Raw genomic sequence first — 19277 nt, 5'->3', positions numbered from 1 at the left:
GACAGAACAGAAATTGATTCAGATCTGGAATCAATAAAATCAATTAAAAGTGAGGATTTCTTTGATGAAATCTATGAAGAATACTCATCCAGTTCTGAAGACTCTAACTAAATGAATAAAGAAATTCAAGAACAAAAGGATTCAGTTCAAATCTTAGAAACTAAAGAAGATCACAGAGGATACGCCCTAAAGGCAACCTTTGATGGAGAGACATTTAGAAAAATCCAAGGATTAAAACTTAATCTAAAGACAGAGGATAATCTACTAAGTAGAATGCAAAGAATGTTTGCAAGAGATAAAATTTCTTATCATGAATATCAAGAAATAGAAAAGGTAATCGAAATTACCCAAACAACAGGAAAGCACAAACTAAACCTTTTAACAAAGCCTATGATAGATCAAATTCTTAGGAAAATTCCTGAAAGAAAAAGAAAGAAAATGAATTATGTTCATTTAGGAGGAATCCAAATATTAGTCAAATCAACGTTTAAAGAAGGAATTAATTGTCCAATAATTATAAATCTATCAGATGAAAGATTTATAAATGCAAGAAAAGGAAATCTTGGTATAGTAGAGGGAAACCTAGCCTATACAAAGCTTCTATTTACATATTACCCAAAATATTGCATTTCACTCAAAGATGCTGATTTCAATGATTGCCTTGAGTTTACACTTTCAGATAAAAAGAAATGATCTATTCAAACCAGGTAATCATATAATGAGTATATATTACCAAGCGTTATACACAGTTACAAATTCAAACTATGGTAAAGTATACAAAAATAAAGAAATGATCGAAATAGATCAAGAATGTGCTGGGATAGCAAGAATTGTTGAAGCAGAAATTCAGCAAGCTCAAATTCCATATGAATACGAAATCCAGTTTGGAAAGACACAAGAAATATGAAGTACTAGTAATCCTAGACTTTCAATAGAATATGGAAGGAATTCCATTAGAAAAAGTACATCTAATAGATATCCTTTCAAAATCTTAGAAACTTCAAATATAACTAAGATAAAAGGAAGAATTTTCAATGGAACTGAATGGAAATATCAAGAAATCTTGGTACAAACAGGAGCAACTGCTAACCATGTAAAAGAAAATCTACTAGATGGAATATCAATATACGAAGGTAAACAATACACCTATAAAACCTTCGAAGGAAATAATTTTAGCTGTAAAAGTATGGTTGATTTACCCATACAACTAGATAATATAAGAATAACAGTACCATGTTATATTACAAATCACGAAAGTGATCAGAATCTAATCTTAGGAAATCTTTTCCTAAACAAATTAGAAGATTATAGTATAGGAAAAAACGGCATAGAAATGATATATAAGGGTGAAACCTGTTTCATACCAAAAATATAAAATGCCAAGAGAAACAAATTTTAAAGTTTCAGTCTTCATAGAAATAACTTTCTATGATAATAAAATTACAACTTGTTGTCAAATAGACAATGGGTCTGAAGCAAGCCTAGCAAAATCTTTTTTAATAAAAGATTGGGACATAAGAAAAAATAATATCTCTATAATTGGAATCACGGGAGATAAAGAAAAGCTAGATAAATCAAAAGAAAAGGTAGAAATAATATTAGGATCAAAAATCGTTTCTATAAATAAATTGTTTGCTTATGATAAACTGGAAACAGATTTATTATTAGGAAATGATTTTCTACAACAATTTCAGGATTATCATCAAACATTATACATGATAAGCCTTAAAACTCCCTGTGGACATTTCATAAAAGTCCCAAGAAAACAAAATCCTTACAATCTTGAAAAAGATAATGGAAAGTTCAAAAGAAAATACTTAGAAAATCTAAGAAAAATTAGTTGTAAATGTCTTAATCTAGAAAAGATTAAAGAAGAATTACAAAAATCTTATGGAGAAAATCCTTTAGAAAGATGGGAACAAAGTCATGAAAGGGCAACCTTAACCTTAAAAGACCTTAGTATAATTATTAGAGTCAAACCCATGCTTTATAATGAAGATGATAAAATTGAATCTAAAATTCAACTTAAAGAATTACTCAACTTAAATTAATAAGAATGAGTAAAAGTCCTCATATTAGTCCAGCATTTATGGTAAGAAATCATGCTGAAATAAAAAGAGGAAAAGCTCGAATGGTAATAAACTATAAAGAGCTAAATAAAAATTGCTTGTTTGATGGATATTTTATCCCAAATAAAAATAACTTAATTAATCTGGCAAAAGGAAAAACCTATTTTTCAAAATTTGACTGTAAAAGTGGATTTTGGCAAATAAAACTAGCAGAAAACTCAATACAGTTAATTGCTTTCAGCACTCCTAATGGACATTATGAGTGGTTGATAATGCCTTTTGGACTAAAAAATGCCCCACAAATATTTCAAAGGAAAATGGATAAAATATTCTCATAAAAAGAATTTTTAATAGTCTACATAGATGACATTTTAATATGTTCTAAAACATATGAAGAACATTTGAAACATTTGAAAGAATTTTCAGAAATTTGTTTAAAAAATGGAATTGTGTTAAGTCAGAAAAAGGCTGACATAAATAAAAATGAAATAGAATTCTTAGGAATGATTATTTCAAAAAATGGAATAGAACTCCAATCGCATATCTCAAAAAAGATTATAGAATTTCCTAATAAATTAACAACGAAACAAGAAATTCAAAGATTTCTAGGGTGTTTAAATTACGCAGGAGAATTCATTCTGGATTTAGCGAAAAAATGGAATATACTACAAAAATTAATAAGAAAATCCAATAGACTTGGATGGACAGAAGAACACACGCAGTGTATAAAAAGCCTAAAAGAAGAATGTGCCAAGTTGCCTAAACTCAGATTACCAGAAGATAACGATAATCTGATTTTACAAACAGACGCATCAGATTATCATTGGGGAGCATTATTGCAAACCGACTTAAATGAAATTTGCAGGTACACAAGTGGTACGTTCAATGATGCTGAAACAAGATATTCCACAAATGAAAAAGAATTATTAGCCATTGTTAGAGGAATTAGAAAATTTTCTGCTTTCCTTTTACCAAAACAATTCATTATTAGAACTGATAATACCCAAGTTTCAGGGCTAATATTTAACAAGCTTCCTTCTGAACCACAATACAGAAGATTGCATCGATGGCAAGTACTATTATCTTTTTATTCATTTTCCATAGAATACATAAAAGGAAATGACAATTTTCTTGCAGATTTTATCTCCAGAAATGTCCAATATGGACAATCAGACGAAAATCCTAGTAAACAGGATATATGAGAAAATGAAAACCGTGGATGAGTCCATAGATGACAAAAGCCAAAAGCTTTTCAAAATAAGAGATGAATTATCAAAATTATCGGAGCAGTCTCGGATGCTGCAATCTGAAATCAATCAACTCAGTACTACGCATGCTGAAAACATGAGAGAATTTTTACTCTTATGTGAACATTTGGATACATATCCAAAACAGAATTCAAATCTGAAAGGGAATATTAGTCCCAACAAAGTGGCAGGAGATGTCCCACTAGCACCTAGTGTCAAAAACATCTCAAAGGTAAGCCTGGATATGCCTATTCCTACATCAATAGATGAAGGAAAAAGCCAAGCAATAACTAAAGCTTCTATAGAAGGAACAAGCTCATCCTCAACAAGAGTTGAAAAAATTATATCTAGAAAACCAGAAAGCAGAACTAACCAGGTTCCAACAGGAACAAAAGTGTTTTCTTCTTTTCAGGTTGGAAAACAACACCCAAAAGAAGAAGAATATCTTGCATTTACAAGATATGTATACAATCTTCCAGAAGAAAGTGGTGAAACATTTGGTGTGTTAGGAACAACAAGCTTATTTCCTAGAATATCAATTTTTCCCAATGGAATACCAAATTTTACAGCTCAATTATTTGAGTTTGGATATTTAGATCGAGTATATGCCAAACAAGATCTAAAAGAATTGTCCCAGTTACCAACAAGACTGCTTAATGCAGTTAAAAATTATGCTCAAGGAGATGGAGTTTACTGCAGATTTTACAGCATTGCAATGGAATGCCAAGACTTACAAGCATATTATCCAACCCTCAACTACGTAACAGTTGAAAAAATAAAAGATTTTAATGTAAAAGCCACAGGGGTAGATAAGAAGCTTCCCCATCATAACAAAAAATGGATTCAAACTAGAAGAGCATTAGGAATAAAAGCGCTATATTTTATTCTTAAACGACTCTATAACGAAGACTACCAAGTAATAGATCAAGATGAAGATTGGGTTTTAATAACCAAAGGAAAATCAAAATCGAAAGAAATAAAAGAGAGAATTCTGGACATAGAGCTTTACAGATTGGGAGCAACGGAAGAAACTTGGAAGCTAGCATGTAAGATGCTAGATCACCATCATCCTGGATCAGAATAATTGTCAAGGACAAAACAAAAAACGTAAGCGCTTACGTCATGAAGATAGCAACAAAAGAAGATAATATTTTCTTTTCTCAAAATAAAAAAGAAAAGTCACATCCGGTTGGCCACCAACAGAAAGAAGAAGTTTTATTCATCCTATCAACAAGGAATCTTCAATTAGTGGAGGACTAAAAGAGAAATATGTAAAAATTTAGGGAAGTCCCTAAAAATATATATTTTGTAATAAGTCCCTCATTCTATCTATAAAAGGAGAGGAACTTCATACTGAAGAAGCAGACTACATTTTCTGAGAGAAAAACACTTGAGAGAAAAATGTTAGGTACCTTAGAGAGTATGAGTTCTAGTGAGTAGTAACTTCTCCCGCCAGGGAAAAGTATTTCTTTCATGTCGTGAGTATTGTAAAGTATATAGTTTATCTGTAAAATATTTTATATGAAATAAAGTTTGGTTTTGATATCTCTCTTCTCAAACCCATAATAGTCTTAAACGAAGGTTGCGATCTTCAGCCTTAAGGAGGAACAATAAGGAAGTAAGCCGCAAGACTGAGGTCGTTTGCTAATAAATCTTTAATATATTTTTGACTTATTCTTTTGTCAATTTTTTCAGTCTTTTCTATTATGTTTGTTATTCTTCCAGGAAGATTTTCTTTTATAGCAGTTATTTCTATTTCTATCATTTTTAGCCTTAGAGTAACTTGTTTATGACTTTCTATTAAGTCTTTTAACAATTCTGAGACTTCTTTTAGGCTCATGATTTATTCTGAAAAGTAATAATCAGAAGTACTCATATCAAATCTTTCGTCTGAGAAATTATAATGATGTATTTCATATAATTCTTCTTCAAATTTCTTTCTCTTGGTGATTATAGATAGTATTTTTCTTTTCAAATCTTCTTTCAGAGGTTTGATTACCTGTAATATTGCTATTAAGGTCTCTATCTATATACCAGAAAGGTTTTATTAGATTAAAATCTAATTCCATATTTTAGTACTTGGCTTGGCTCTGATACCAATTTTTGATTACAGGCAATGAACAGTATTTCAGCCATATATATATATATATATTATACTTGTTTATTCATTAAATTAAAATAAAATTAGTTAATTTTTTTCTCACTTTATCCCTACAATTAATACTCTTAAGGAAATATTATTAAAATAATAATTAATTTAATCAGAAAATAATGGATTCATTAAATGTTTTGAATTTCATGAAAATTAGTAGTGCTATTCTTAACGTGGAATATAATTATTGAAATTGTAAAATATTATTATTTGTAGAGGTATTAATTAATCAAAAAATTGATAAATATTACTTTAAAGAATGTTTTTAAAATTTAATGAGTATACCTTACTTCCCCCCCCCACCCCCACCCCCACCTTAAAAACAAGGGATACTAAAAAGAAGAAGAATGTAAGAATAAACAACAATGAAAGATAAAATTTTTGGAAGAAAGATAGTGAATAGAGTATTGAAGTGAATATAAATAAATGCTTCTTGGGTAGTGTTTTTTATTGGGAAGGAAAAAAAATTCTTAGGCAATGTAATTTCTTCAAACCATCTAGTGGTTTAAGACTTTTCTTTTAGTGGTTTAACTTTAGAGGGCATTTTGGGTGCAAGAAAAAAAAAGTATTTACAGCAATACCCTTGCCAGCCTCCTTTAATTACGACCTTACCCCACAAAGGAAGGTCGTATCATTTCGTGCCAAAATAGTGTCCTGCCAAATATATTTTCCGATATCATATATCATATAGGCGCCACCACAAATCAGAATTCCCTTTTAATCTATTTATTTTCAAAACTAGCCTTTCTCATTTATGAAAAATTGTGATTTTTTACGAAGAGTTGCGACTTTTATGAAAACTTGTGACTTTTATGAAAGGTTGTGACCTTCCGAAGGGTTGAAACTTTTCCAAAAGTTGTGACCTTTCTGATAAGGTACAATAAACATTTGTTCACACTATCCTTTGTTATCTATAAATAGAGGAATTTCCTGCCACTATTATTTGTAGGTTTTTTTTACATTAATTAAGCTTCTTATGAAGTTTGTTTCATTCCTCAAAGTTTTCTTCCTCCTATTTCATGGAGCTTAATCTTTACTATAAGTCATAGTGATTCATGTAACCATGACAATTTCTTTTTGCTATTTTGGTGACTTTTTTTTTTAACTCTGTTAAAAATTTCAACAAGGATGATTGGAAGTTGATCTTCTCTTTTGTCCCTTTCTACAGGTTTCTCCATATAAACAAAGAAAATTGATTTTAATTGCAATGCGACACTACTACCGTTGCACCTCTCAGTCCACAACTCATAACGCTGGTGAAATGGTTGAATTCATTACATTTGGTTCTTTAGTAAACAAAACTTTTATGTCGGTCACTATTGTTTGTAGGTTTGTTTTTTTTTGCTATAGGGAGACGAATTCAAACACATTAATTAAGCTTCTTATGAAGGGACTGTTTGGAAAGTCACCCTAGTTATTTAAATTTGGTGTAATTGGGTGTAATTACACTATTTGTCATGTTTGATTGGACAGGTAATTACTTAATCAACATGTAATTGGTGTGATTGACAGGGGGTAAGGGAGAGGCTGTGAATTGCTGGAATACATGGTGTAATTACCAGTTGGTTACTTTTTAATTTCTTCTTTTTATTTTTTATTTTTTATTATTTATTTATTTTATTTCTATTATTTTAAGTTCTTTTTTTATTTTTATTATTCTAAAATTTTCTAAAAGTTTATTTTTTATTTTATATTATTATATTTCATTTTCTTCTCATTCTCAACCTTACGTCATGTGATTCTATGCAATTTTTTCGTATTATCTATTTCTTTATGCCATACTTATTTTCTCATTAGCATAATTTTATTAGTAATCTAATTTTTAATTAACATAGAATTTATTGTTAAGTAAGGTTATAGACTAAAAATAAAAACAAATCATAATTATACATGCTATGTTGAAGTTTGCGATAAAAGTATTATGTTAAATTTTTTGTTTTGAATTTATTACATATGTTAATATTTTCAGTTTCATTTGTTTAAGTAATATTTAATTCACATTGCAAGTCATTTTATAATTAGATTATATTTTTGTCAAATATTTTAATAATTTATGACATTTTATTTATATATTAATCTTTTTATCAAACATCCATTTCACGATTTTCGTAAAAACTTCACACTTTCAGTTTTTATGATCAATTCAATTGAAATATATTAATTTGAAAAAATATAAATCAATTATTTTTTTCATAATAATAGTTAAGAACATATGTTTATTAATTAATATATTTTCAAAAAATAATATATATCTTAAATATTTAATTAAATATCATTTATAAAGTTTCTTATTTGTCTTAGTTATAAATTTTAAATAATTAATTTTTATTTTTAAAATTTTATATAAATTTATGATTACAATTGTGCATCCAAACAGAACATGTGTAATTACACTGTGGCATCCAAACAAGACATGTATAATTACACTGAGGCAAACAAATAGGTCAGTGTAATTACTAGACTGTGTAATTACTAGGTTGGTAATTAACCCTAGTAATTACACCAATTCCAATTAACAGGTGAATTTCCAAACAGACCCGAAGTGTGTTTCATTCATCAAAGTTTTCTTCCTATTATTTCATGAAGCTTAATTTTTTAGTGTAAGTCATAGTGATACATGTATCTATTACAATATCTTTTTGCTATTTTGGTGATTTTTTTGCACTCTGTTAAAAATTCCAGTGAGGATGATTAAAAATTTATCTTATCTTTTGTCCCTTTCTATAGGTTTCTTCATATACTTTTTGGAAAAATTGCTTGTGGGTTGTGCTATATTTGATAGCACGCAACAACAAATATGTGATAACTAAAACAGATTTCTCTCTTGCTTGTCACAACCAACATATTATTTTGATTGTTTTTTCTTAGGTACAAACATTTCGTATGCCATTGCACTCTTCCTAAAAATATTAGTATAGAGAACATTAGTTCACTTCTTTTATTGAAAGTTAACTAATTTGCCATATTTCTTTGTCTCTTCTTTTTGGGCAATAATAAGAGATCAAGTTTTCTTGAAACTAACAAATGTCCAAAATACACTATAACAAAAATATTTTTTATCGGCAATAAATAGGCACAATAACAAAGAGTGCTAGAGTCTTTACCGACATTAATTAATTGTCATTAAAATCAATGTTGCTATAGACTTTAAGGACATTTATAGAGAGTGTCAATTGTCTCTGAAAATACATATTTAGCGACAATTAAGCTATTAATTGCAGTTAAAGATCATTTTTGTTGTAGCGATAACTCTTTCTTTTGATAAAGTTTTTTGTTTTATTGATAAAGAAGTAAGGGAAAAGGGTCAAAAATACCCTTGAACTATTAGAAAAAGATCAAATATACCCTCCGTTTGATTTTGGGGTCAAAAATACCGTTACCGTTAGTATATTGGCTCACTTTTACCCCTCAAAACTAATAGATGCCATGTCACTTAAAAAATCACATAAAACAATATTTTTTTGCTGACTTGGAAATTCAAATGGACAAAACTTCCCAACATGGCAGCAACAATCCACAAGTGGGTCTAATTCTTCCTTTGCATTTTCTCCCAATTCTTCCTCACCATTTCTCCATTTTCACCTTCCATTAACTCTCTCACCATTTTCTCAACTTCTTCAGCTTCCACGAATCCCCTCACTGATCCATTTCTCAGTATGAACCTCAGCCCCACCCCAATTTCTTCCGTCACCATTCTTGCATTTAAGTGCTGCTCAGCCATAAATGGTAGTGCCAAAATAGGCACTTTAGTACATATACTTTCCAAAATAGAGTTCCATCCACAATGACTCAAAAACCCTTTGTTGCTTTTGTGATTCAACACCTCATTCTGATCTACCCATTCTTTCACTATTAATGCTCTGTTTTTTACTCTGTCCTCTAACCCTGCCAAATGCTCGATAACATTTTGTCTTGTTACCCATAAGAAACATGTGTTGGATAATTCAAGTCCCTTTGCAATTTCTTGTATTTGCTCAGCAGAAATATCTGCCTGAGTACCAAATGCTACGAACAGAACAGGTTGTTTTTCTGTCAATTTATTGTTTAGCCATTGCCTCCATGTTTCATCGGTTTGAGAGAGTGCTGCTTTAATGGCCCGCTTGGTTAAGCAAAAAGGCCCAACACACCATGATTTTGGTCCGAGGTGTTGTCGGAATTGATAAAGAATAGAGAGAAGAAATTTGGTGTGACTTTTCCTATTTTATTTATAAACTTTCGTCTTCAGTTAAGAGAACGACAATGGCAACATCGATCTTATAGATTACTTTTGATTGTATTTGCATCTCTGCATTCAGTGATTTCTTTTGTGGATCCATGATTGTACCACTACAATTTGCACATTATCTTTTTGTCCATTTAAATTTCCAAGTCAGCAAAAAAAATTTGTTTTATGTGATTTTTTAGGTGACATGGCATCTGTTAGTTTTGAGGGGTAAAAGTGAGCCAATACACTAACGGTAAGGGTATTTTTGACCCCAAAAATCAAAACGGAGGGTATATTTGATCCATTTCTAATAGTTCAGGGGTATTTTTGACCCTTTTCCGAAGAAGTAATAACTCTTTCTTTTGGCTTCTTTCAATTAAATTTGTGAACTGTAAACTTGGATACAGCCCGAGATCGGACATAGTATCTTTTTGAAAATTATGTTAAGCAACGTGCCCTTTTCTTCTTGATTGTTAGGAAAGTAAGGTCGTCTTTATTATTATTTGTGGATATTTGTGAGTTCAAGTGCTCACAAAATTATGCTGTGAGATTTTCATATGTTATGTGTCAAAATTTTGGTGTAGAATATCCAATTGTGAACAGTTCCATTCAAATGTCACCTACTGCTTGGTTGATAATTGCATTAATTATTTGTAACTGCATACTATAACCATAACAATAACTATAGTTCAATTCCAAATAAGTTGGTGCCAGTGATATGAAACCTAAGCAATAGTAACGACTATTCTGGAACAGTGAGGAAAAACATTTATGATACTAACAATTTTAGGGTTATTTTTAACATATACATATACATGATACGTCATACTATAATAAAAAATAGATTGATGGAGGTTCATAAGAAAAGAGCTGAAGGTCCTTTATTTGAATTTGTTAATTATGTTCTTGTATGGACGTGATGTTCCACTTCGCTTGGGAGTGTTGTTGTTCGAGGCTTTCTGGTCTCTTCTTTAACGTCTGATGCTGTTCTTTATAACTTTTTGAAATTTAGAAAATTTCATTACTTCTGACCAACTATTTCCATGGAGATTTTCTTCGACTTCTTTCTTATACTTAAAATCTCTCTATGACTCATAATTTTTGTAGAACAAAAACGAAAATTAAAAAAAATATACCACTTTAAGATTTCGAAGCAATGCTTTGCCTAAAGATAAAATGTTCTTGACAATGTAGTGTATGTATCGAAAATACGAATAAAACTGAATGATTATATGTAAGTTTAATAAAATAGTTCAATCCCGTGCGAAACACGAGTAATTTACCTAGTATATATATAAAGAGAACCTTAGACCCGCCTACGTGGCGCCACCACAAACCAAAATTTTCTTTTAATTTATTTATTTCCAAAACTAGTCTTCCCCTTTCATGAAAAGTTGTGACTATTGAAGAGTTGCGACTTTTATGAAAGATTGCACCCTTTCCGAAGGGTTGTAACTTTTTCAAAGAATTGTAACCTTTCTGATACGATACAATAAACATTTGTTCACACTATCCTTTGTTGTCTACAAATAGAGGGATTTCCTCTCATTTTCAAACAATAAAAAATCTGAAGTTCTTCTTCTTCTTTTGCACAAAGACATAGATAACTACACAATAAATTAATTGTTCATATTCAATATGAAGAATGGACAGATTTTCAAGTTTACTGCAAGTTGTAAATACTTTTCTTGAAGTAATAAATGTGTTTCTCAACACTGCGATTGGAATAGAAGTGTAGTTTTAAATTGAACTCCATCACTCTGGTATGTTGATTTAAAAAAAAAATCCAAACAAACTGAATAGTTTTGTGTAATATTTTTCCCTTTCAAGTATATAAATAATAAGTTCAATTGTTGTCCAATATGATACATTCTCCCTTTAATTTTCCATTTTAATAATTACTTATGATACATTTAAATGGGAGAACATTAAAACGATATATGTAAAACAAAAGGTAAAGCTGAACTTTCTACACGTTAGAATTAGAATATTTGTTCACTATTTTCAGCCTTTTAAAATTTAATTATGCCTTCACCAACGATTATTTATTTGTTAGAAAATTTAATATTTCAGGTTGATGTTCATTTGATTCCCCAAAAATATCAAATAGTAACAGTTCTTGAAAGCAAAAGGATAAATTATAAAATCAAATAAAGATGATTGATTGAAGGATAAATGATAAGATGTTATAATTATCATTTTCCTTTACATTATTAATGTTCGTTACTACGTAATCTTGTATGTAAGATAATATAGTGTTTTAGCTTTACTGACTGATAGATTTTAAGTATTATTTTATAAATTATAGTGATATTAAATTCCCACGCGAGAAGCGAGTAATTTTACTATTACTATAATAACAAGAGAGTATATTTTGAGATATCTAAAGTTATTATTATGTTTTCTTTAAAAAATAATCTATATATACGAATTTAAAACTTTACTCCATATGTATGTTATTAATACTTTAACTTTTAAAAGCTAATTTAATCGTAAAGAATCAATAGCCCAATATTAAGAAAATAAAATTATTGTAAAATTAATAATCCCTTAGCGATAAACCAATTCTTTAATTAAAAAGTGATTAGTCAACATATATGATATTCATGCTACAGGAAAATTTATTGAATTTAATTATGTTTCATCACATGTTGAGAAATCATGCAAGAAGAATTTTATATAGTTGAAGTGAAAAAAGAAGAGGGTATAATTTTTACACTTTTTACAGCTATATTAGAAAATTCATAATTATTACAAAAATGAAAAATTCGGGTAGTTTTTTTTTTTAAAAAAAAATGACAGCAATTACTACTATATTTTTTTTTTATGATTTGGCATATACAACATGAAAAATTTATTCTCAATTTTACGAGAATTTTCATAAAAGCTTTTCATTTACTAATCTTGGATAAAACTTTGAAGATTGAAACATATAATTCTAAAATCTATTAGATAATGATATTTTGACTTCATTTCCTAAATTAAAAGCCTTCTTACTACAATCAACCAAATAAGTTAGGGTTATAAAGATAAAAGAAAAGCTATGTGCAGTAAAATAGAAAAAAATGTCAAAATATGACCTAGACCAAAACTTCTACATTAAGCATAACATTAAATTTAGCATATCACCACCTTTGACTAAATTCTATTTTAGGCAAATAAAATAATTATCAAAAATTAATTTGGTGATAATTTTCATGTATTAAGTTTTTAACTAATCTAGCTGTCTTGTATTATATCTTTTCGTTTTTCCATTTTTAGTTATATTGATGCCTACCTTTTTAACACTTTATTTTTTAGAGGATGAACTGGTTTATTAAATTTGTACTTTGATTTTTATAAAGTAAAATTTAAAAATTTATATATTTTAATCAAGTTGAAATTATTATCCGACATAAGTCTATGATCAACTGCATGTCATAAAAACACTACTTTTCACAATCAACAAATTTTAAATATAGCAAATAACTAATAAATAATGAACTTAAAAATTGTGTTAAAACATACTTAATGAATATAATTATTTAAATTAATCACAAGGAAACAACGACTATCGTCGATGACTTAATTTTGAGATAAAAAATCACAACATTACTAAAATATCAAAGTCATAAAAAAAATTATCGTTAGAATTTTTCACGTGTCAAAATTCAAGTGTAAGTTGCATAATGAAACTGCTTGCAACGAAGAGAAGTTAATTTTGATTTTGATTAAATTATTGACCATAATATCATACTCATAAGCTAGAAAGTCATATATATATTGCCATAGAAAAAAATTGTACAATATTCAAAAATGTTTTTATATTAGTAAGGTTGTCAAATTTTCATTAATTCCTTTATAATCATAATCTAAATAAATAGAGACAAGTGATGCTAACGAGTGCAAGAAATTCACTACATAAAAAATGATCTTTAGCGGCAATAGCTCAATTGTCGCTAAATATGTATTTTTAGTGGCAATTAACATTGTTTGTCTATGTCTCTACAGTTTTTAGCGACATTGAATCTAATGACACTTAACTAATGCCGGTAAAAACTTTAACACTCTTTATTAATGTGTCTATTTATTGCCGCTAAAAGTTGTTTTTGTTGTAATAAAATAGCATTGAAGTATCAATTTATCCTAGGATAAAAACTATTTACAAGAAACATAATATTTTGCTTTTTTTTATATTACGTAATATTTTGAAGTTTTCATCACTATATACTGATGAAGCATTTATTTTCTTTTAATCATTTATATTAAATGGCTGATTAAAAGTATTTTAATGTATGAATTGTATATTTTATATGGGATTTTTAACACATTCTAAGCCTACATCCATTAATTTACACACAAGACATAAATATTCAAACCTAGACAAATAATATGGGAATTCTCACTTTATAGTTTATACATATTAGGCAAACCATTAAGTTTAGCATACTATAAAATTCACAAAATTATTTTTCAATTATTAAAAAAAGATATGGTAATATTTTCCGTATCTTTGAGTTTTTAACTAATTTAGATGTCTTGTGCTATATTTTTCCGTTATTGACTATATTTACGCTTTACTTTATTAGTAAAACATATGCGAAGATCCTATATTAGAATTAAACTAGTAAAATCATTTGCGCCTCGCGTGAGAATTTAATATCATAAAATTTATAAAATAATACTTAAAACCTATTGATCATTAAAACTAAAACACTATATTGCGGGAATTTAATATCACGTAATTTATAAAATAATACTTAAAACCTACCAGTCATTAAAACTAAAACACTATATTATGTTACATACAAGATTACGTAGTAACAAACAGTAATAATGTAAAGGAAGATGATAATTATAACATCGATCTTATCATTTATCATTCAGTCAATCATCTTTAATTTGATTTTATAATTTATCATTTTGCTTCCATGAAGTGTTACTATTTGATATTTTTATGGAATCAAATGAACATCAACCGGAGATATTAAATTTTCTAATAAATAAATAATTGTTGGTGAAGGGATAAATAAATTTTAAAAGGCTGAAAAAAGTGAACAAATATTCTAATTCTAACGTGTAGAAAGTTCAATCCTACATTTTGTTTTACATCTATCATTTTAAAGTTCCTCGTTTAAATGTATAATAAGTAATCATTAAAATGAAAAATTAAAAGGAGAATGTATCATATTAGACAACAATTCACCTTATTATACATATTTGAAAGGGAAAAATATTACACAAAACTATTCAGTTTGTTTGATTGTTTTTTAAAAATCAACGACATTACCAAAGTGATGAAGTTCAATTTGAAACTACACTTCTACTCCAATTGCAGTGTCGAGGAAACACATCTATTACTTCAAGAAAAACATTTACAATTTGCAGTAAACTTGAAAATATGTCCATATTTCATATTGAATATGAGCAATTAATTTATTGTGTAGTTGTCTATGTCTCTAGGATTAAAAAAAGCTCCAATCTAGTCATATTCCTCTATAGGTCATTCGACACATCCTTGAACACATGCCAAAAGTTTATTAATTTTTGTCTTATTTTCCTGATTCACTTTGCACATCAAGTTGCAGTAAAGTTTTTAAGGTCTTTATGTCCTTACAATGACATACCAAATTTGAATTTTGTCTTCCAGAGATGGTAATATAGATCTTTAAGATATTTTTTATTGTACATTCAAGAATTTCAGTAGATAAAACTTGCATGAATACTCAATTAACGTGTGCTATTTAATTTGTACTAACAAATACTTATAACAATAACTTTGAAAAACATAAACAACAAAGTTTAAAACATGTAGTCAAAAACAACAATTAATAACATAAGCATAAATTAATGACCGTAAAAAAACATATCAGGATCTGTAACAATAGAATGAAACAGAAAGGAAAAAATCGAGCCCACTGAATGCACAGTGTCCCCTTAAGAAAATTATTCTCGTCTAGTACCCGAGATTTAAAGGAATAGATCTTCTCGGTACAAAACAATGGTGGTAGTGAGTCACTCAACATGAGCAAAATACACGAATATTTAATTGTGTAGAATAAGAAGTTCAGAATTTCATTGTTTTAAAATGAGAGGTAGTCTCTTTATTTATAGACAACAAAGGGTCATGTGAACAAATGTTTATTGTGCCTTATAGAAAATGTCACAACCCTTCGGAAAGGTCACAACCTTTCATAAAAGTTACAACTTTTCATAAAAGTCGCAACTCTTCATAAAAGTCACAACTTTTCATAAAAGTCGTAACTTTTCATAAAAATCACAATTTTTCATGAATGTGAAGGCTAGTTTTGGAAATAAATAAATTAAAAGGGAATTCTGATTTGTGGTGCCGACATGTAGGCGGGCCTAGGGTTCACTTTTATATATATGATTATGATTATTAGTCACGACCCAACCCACCGGGCCTTGCGGGCACCCACTCTAACATCTAAGTATGAGAACCCTCAATCCCAATGTTTTAAAAATAAGGAAAATTAGGAATAACTGACGAATAAAAGAAATTCATATAATATAAAACAAGAATTTAAAACGACTCAAAGTTCAGACTTGTAAAGTAATTAACTCCCCAAGGATCTAGTCTAAATAGGTACAAGAGCTACTAAGAGTACAACATAAAACATGATAACGAAAAGACACAACTCCCACTATGCTGAAGGAAAGATAGAAATTGCTAGAGATTTCCTTCGCCTTCACCTATGAAACATCACTGATCCTGCAACCAAACTATGCCAAAAAGGCATAGCAAGAGTAGTATTAGTACAACCCCACGTACTAGTAGGCATCATCGGTCAACCCGAATACCCACCGCATAATATAAGAAATCAACTGGTGAAACATGCAATAAGACCAATCGCTCATCCACCTTTATATTTTACCTACTCTCACCATTCTGAATATTAACATCACACTAGTTCACTTGCCTCTAACCTCTTACTCACTTCGTTGTGATTACACCCAATCAATCAATCCCCTAAGGAAGTTTTCCGATACACTACTACCAACCCGGTTAACCACTCACGATACACCCTTGTGTTTTTCTCATCTCTACCCAACATACGACCCCACCTTACGCTTATCGAAGCTTACTATCCGTTTATATTACCACTCTTTTAGTGGTTAAACCCAACTGATAACACTATCACTAACCACCACCCCGAGCCTTAACAATAATGCCCATGCCCACATTCTAATTAACAAGGATAGCACCCGGGTCTCTTAGTTCCCCCTTACCATACTACAATTGAATTGAAACTCTACCATCCACAGTTTATTACAAAATCAGATATCTCCAATTAACTTACAACATTGCAACCCCCACCTATAAGAACATAGTGTACAATACACCAATCATTCAGGAAACACGCCCAATTCCACATCATCAATAACGCAAGCAATTACACATATAATACAAGTCAATGGCCCTCTCATGGAACCAAGCCCAAACTGCTAGTGTACCGGTACGTGGTACCCGTTCCAAGTTAGCGTGTCAGATCGTGACACTCGTTTCAATATTTATGTTGATACGTGGCAACTGATCCATGTTTATGCCACAACGTGGCAACCGATCCAAGTTAGTATGTCTAAACGTAACACACAATCCATTCATCAAGCCACAATCACTATCACAAATATATTTTCATAATATAATCATACAATCAAGTCATGATTTATGGCATTCGATTATTCATCTATCCTCATTTAAGATTAGTGTGATTAATAATGCAACATTCACATACATACATGCATGTATCATAATGAAACAAGAACAAACATATATCACACGACAAGAAATCATAACCATCACCTACCCTACTTACAACATATAGTCGAATACTCAAGTCCCTGACATGCATTGTTTTATGATCAATTCGGTAGGTTTGCTACCTCCGTTACGCTTTACTTATACATACCCATATCATCTAGCCACCAGTCAACAATACCCTATAACATTAGGAATCACTACTATTTCCAAACCCTAACTCATTAATTAGGAATATGCACGTAATCAATCCCTTTTCGGCGCATAACAAGCCTAAGCATGAATTCTACCGTCAATTCCAATATACTACGCAGTGAATAACGAATTTGAAACTACTCAATTTAAATAAACCTAGCCTACCTGGGGCCAAGCTGCTGCACGAAATTATAGATCCAATTCAAATTTTCGTGCGACAAGACGGTGAAATTGGCCATGAATCCGCAAGTCATCGATCTCCTTACGTTAGAACTCTCTTCCTCTTTCTTTCCCAAGCCTATAACAGCTTTTGGAGGGTTTCTGGGGTGGTTTATGCCTAATTAGGTGTTTTTGGAAGAAGGAGAAAATAAGATTTCGCGTTATTTATATTCTGCCCCGCTCTGGCAGCTACTTACCCCGTCGTGGCGCTGCCGCCCTAGCAACATCTGGCCTGCCCTGGCGAGACAGTAGCCTAGTATTTTCTCAAAGTTTTGCTTTTCTAAATAACGACGGTTTGTGTCGTTACATTAATTTATATATATATATATGATTATAACCCTTCTACGTTTTTAGAATACTGAAATTAAATTATATTATTTTTTGTTCAATGAATAATCTCATCTCACTTAAAAAATATCAATTATTAAAATCTGATTAAGTAACATTGTCATATCTTAGTTTTTAAACCAACTTAGAGTTTGTTTGGATTGGTTTAAAAAAATAGCTTTTAAGTCGATAATAAAAAGTCAAATTTAAATGACTTTTAAGTAAAAAAAAAAGTTAGGAGAGACCTACTTTTGGTTTTTAACTTATTTTATCATTTTAAACTTATTTTAAGTTATTTTAACCTTGTCAAACACTTCCTAGCTTATTTTAAGTTATTTAAACTTATTTTTATATTCGTCAAACACTTCCAAAAGTAAAAAACTGACTTAAAAATATGTTTGACCAACTTTTAAATCAATTCAAAAATCCTCTTAGTTATCGAATGTTATATCTTTTTATTTTTCATGTATCTTTAATCATATTTGTCGTTTATTATATTTGTCAAACACTTTCAAAAGTAAAAAACTTAGTTAAAAATAGGTTTGACCAACTTTTAAGTCAATTCAAACACCCTCTTAGTTATCTAGTAGATCTTTTCATTTTTCATGTATTTTTATTTATATTTGCTGTTTATTATATTTGTCAAACACTTCCAAAAGTAAAAAACTGACTTAAAAATATGTTTGACCAACTTATATATCAATTCAAACACCCTCTAGTTATCTAGTGCTATATCTTTTCATTTTTGACGAGAGGGAGTTGCTCGGATGGTAAGCACCCCTCACTTCCAACCCGAAGGTTGCGAGTTTGAGTCACCAAGGGAGCAAAAGGGGTGGGAGCTCCCTAGGGTTAAAAAAAAAAAACTATATCTTTTCATTTTTCATTTATTTTTAATTATATTTGTTGTTTACTTTATTAATAAAATGCGTGTGAATGTTGCATATTAGAAACTCTCATATTATAATGGGATAAGGGTCTGAAAAATACCCCAACTTTGGTCGGATTTGCTGTTGCGATACTAAACTTTCATGAGGACCTATTACCTCCCTAGACTATTTAATACCGTATTTTAAACATATATATTTGCACACGTGGACATAAAAAA

At 29.7% G+C, this 19277-nt stretch overlaps 1 protein-coding gene across 1 annotated transcript; it reads right to left on the bottom strand.

Annotated features, from left to right (window-relative positions):
* Window positions 1-8994: 8994 nt before the first annotated feature.
* On the bottom strand, window positions 8995-9784 carry LOC107062232 (UDP-glycosyltransferase 90A1-like). The gene is made up of 2 exons (XM_015312629.1): window positions 9682-9784; window positions 8995-9551 (listed from the first exon to the last, which is right to left on the bottom strand). The coding sequence occupies exons 1-2, from the start codon at window positions 9782-9784 to the stop codon at window positions 8995-8997; spliced, it is 660 nt and encodes a 219-aa protein (XP_015168115.1).
* Window positions 9785-19277: the final 9493 nt, after the last annotated feature.

This window comes from Solanum tuberosum, unplaced genomic scaffold, assembly GCF_000226075.1.
Source record: "Solanum tuberosum cultivar DM 1-3 516 R44 unplaced genomic scaffold, SolTub_3.0 scf00010, whole genome shotgun sequence".
Lineage (NCBI taxonomy): Eukaryota > Viridiplantae > Streptophyta > Magnoliopsida > Solanales > Solanaceae > Solanum > Solanum tuberosum.
This window is presented reverse-complemented; position numbering and strand designations above follow the sequence as displayed.

What these genes read in the sequence shown, in the direction of transcription:
- LOC107062232 (XM_015312629.1), bottom strand. Translation starts at nt 9,784, where the DNA reads ATGGATCCACAAAAGAAATCACTGAATGCAGAGATGCAAATACAATCA. An exon ending in TCTCTTAACTGAAGACGAAA is followed by an intron (nt 9,552 to 9,681) that starts GTTTATAAATAA and finishes CCATTAAAGCAG; the next exon opens with CACTCTCTCAAACCGATGAA.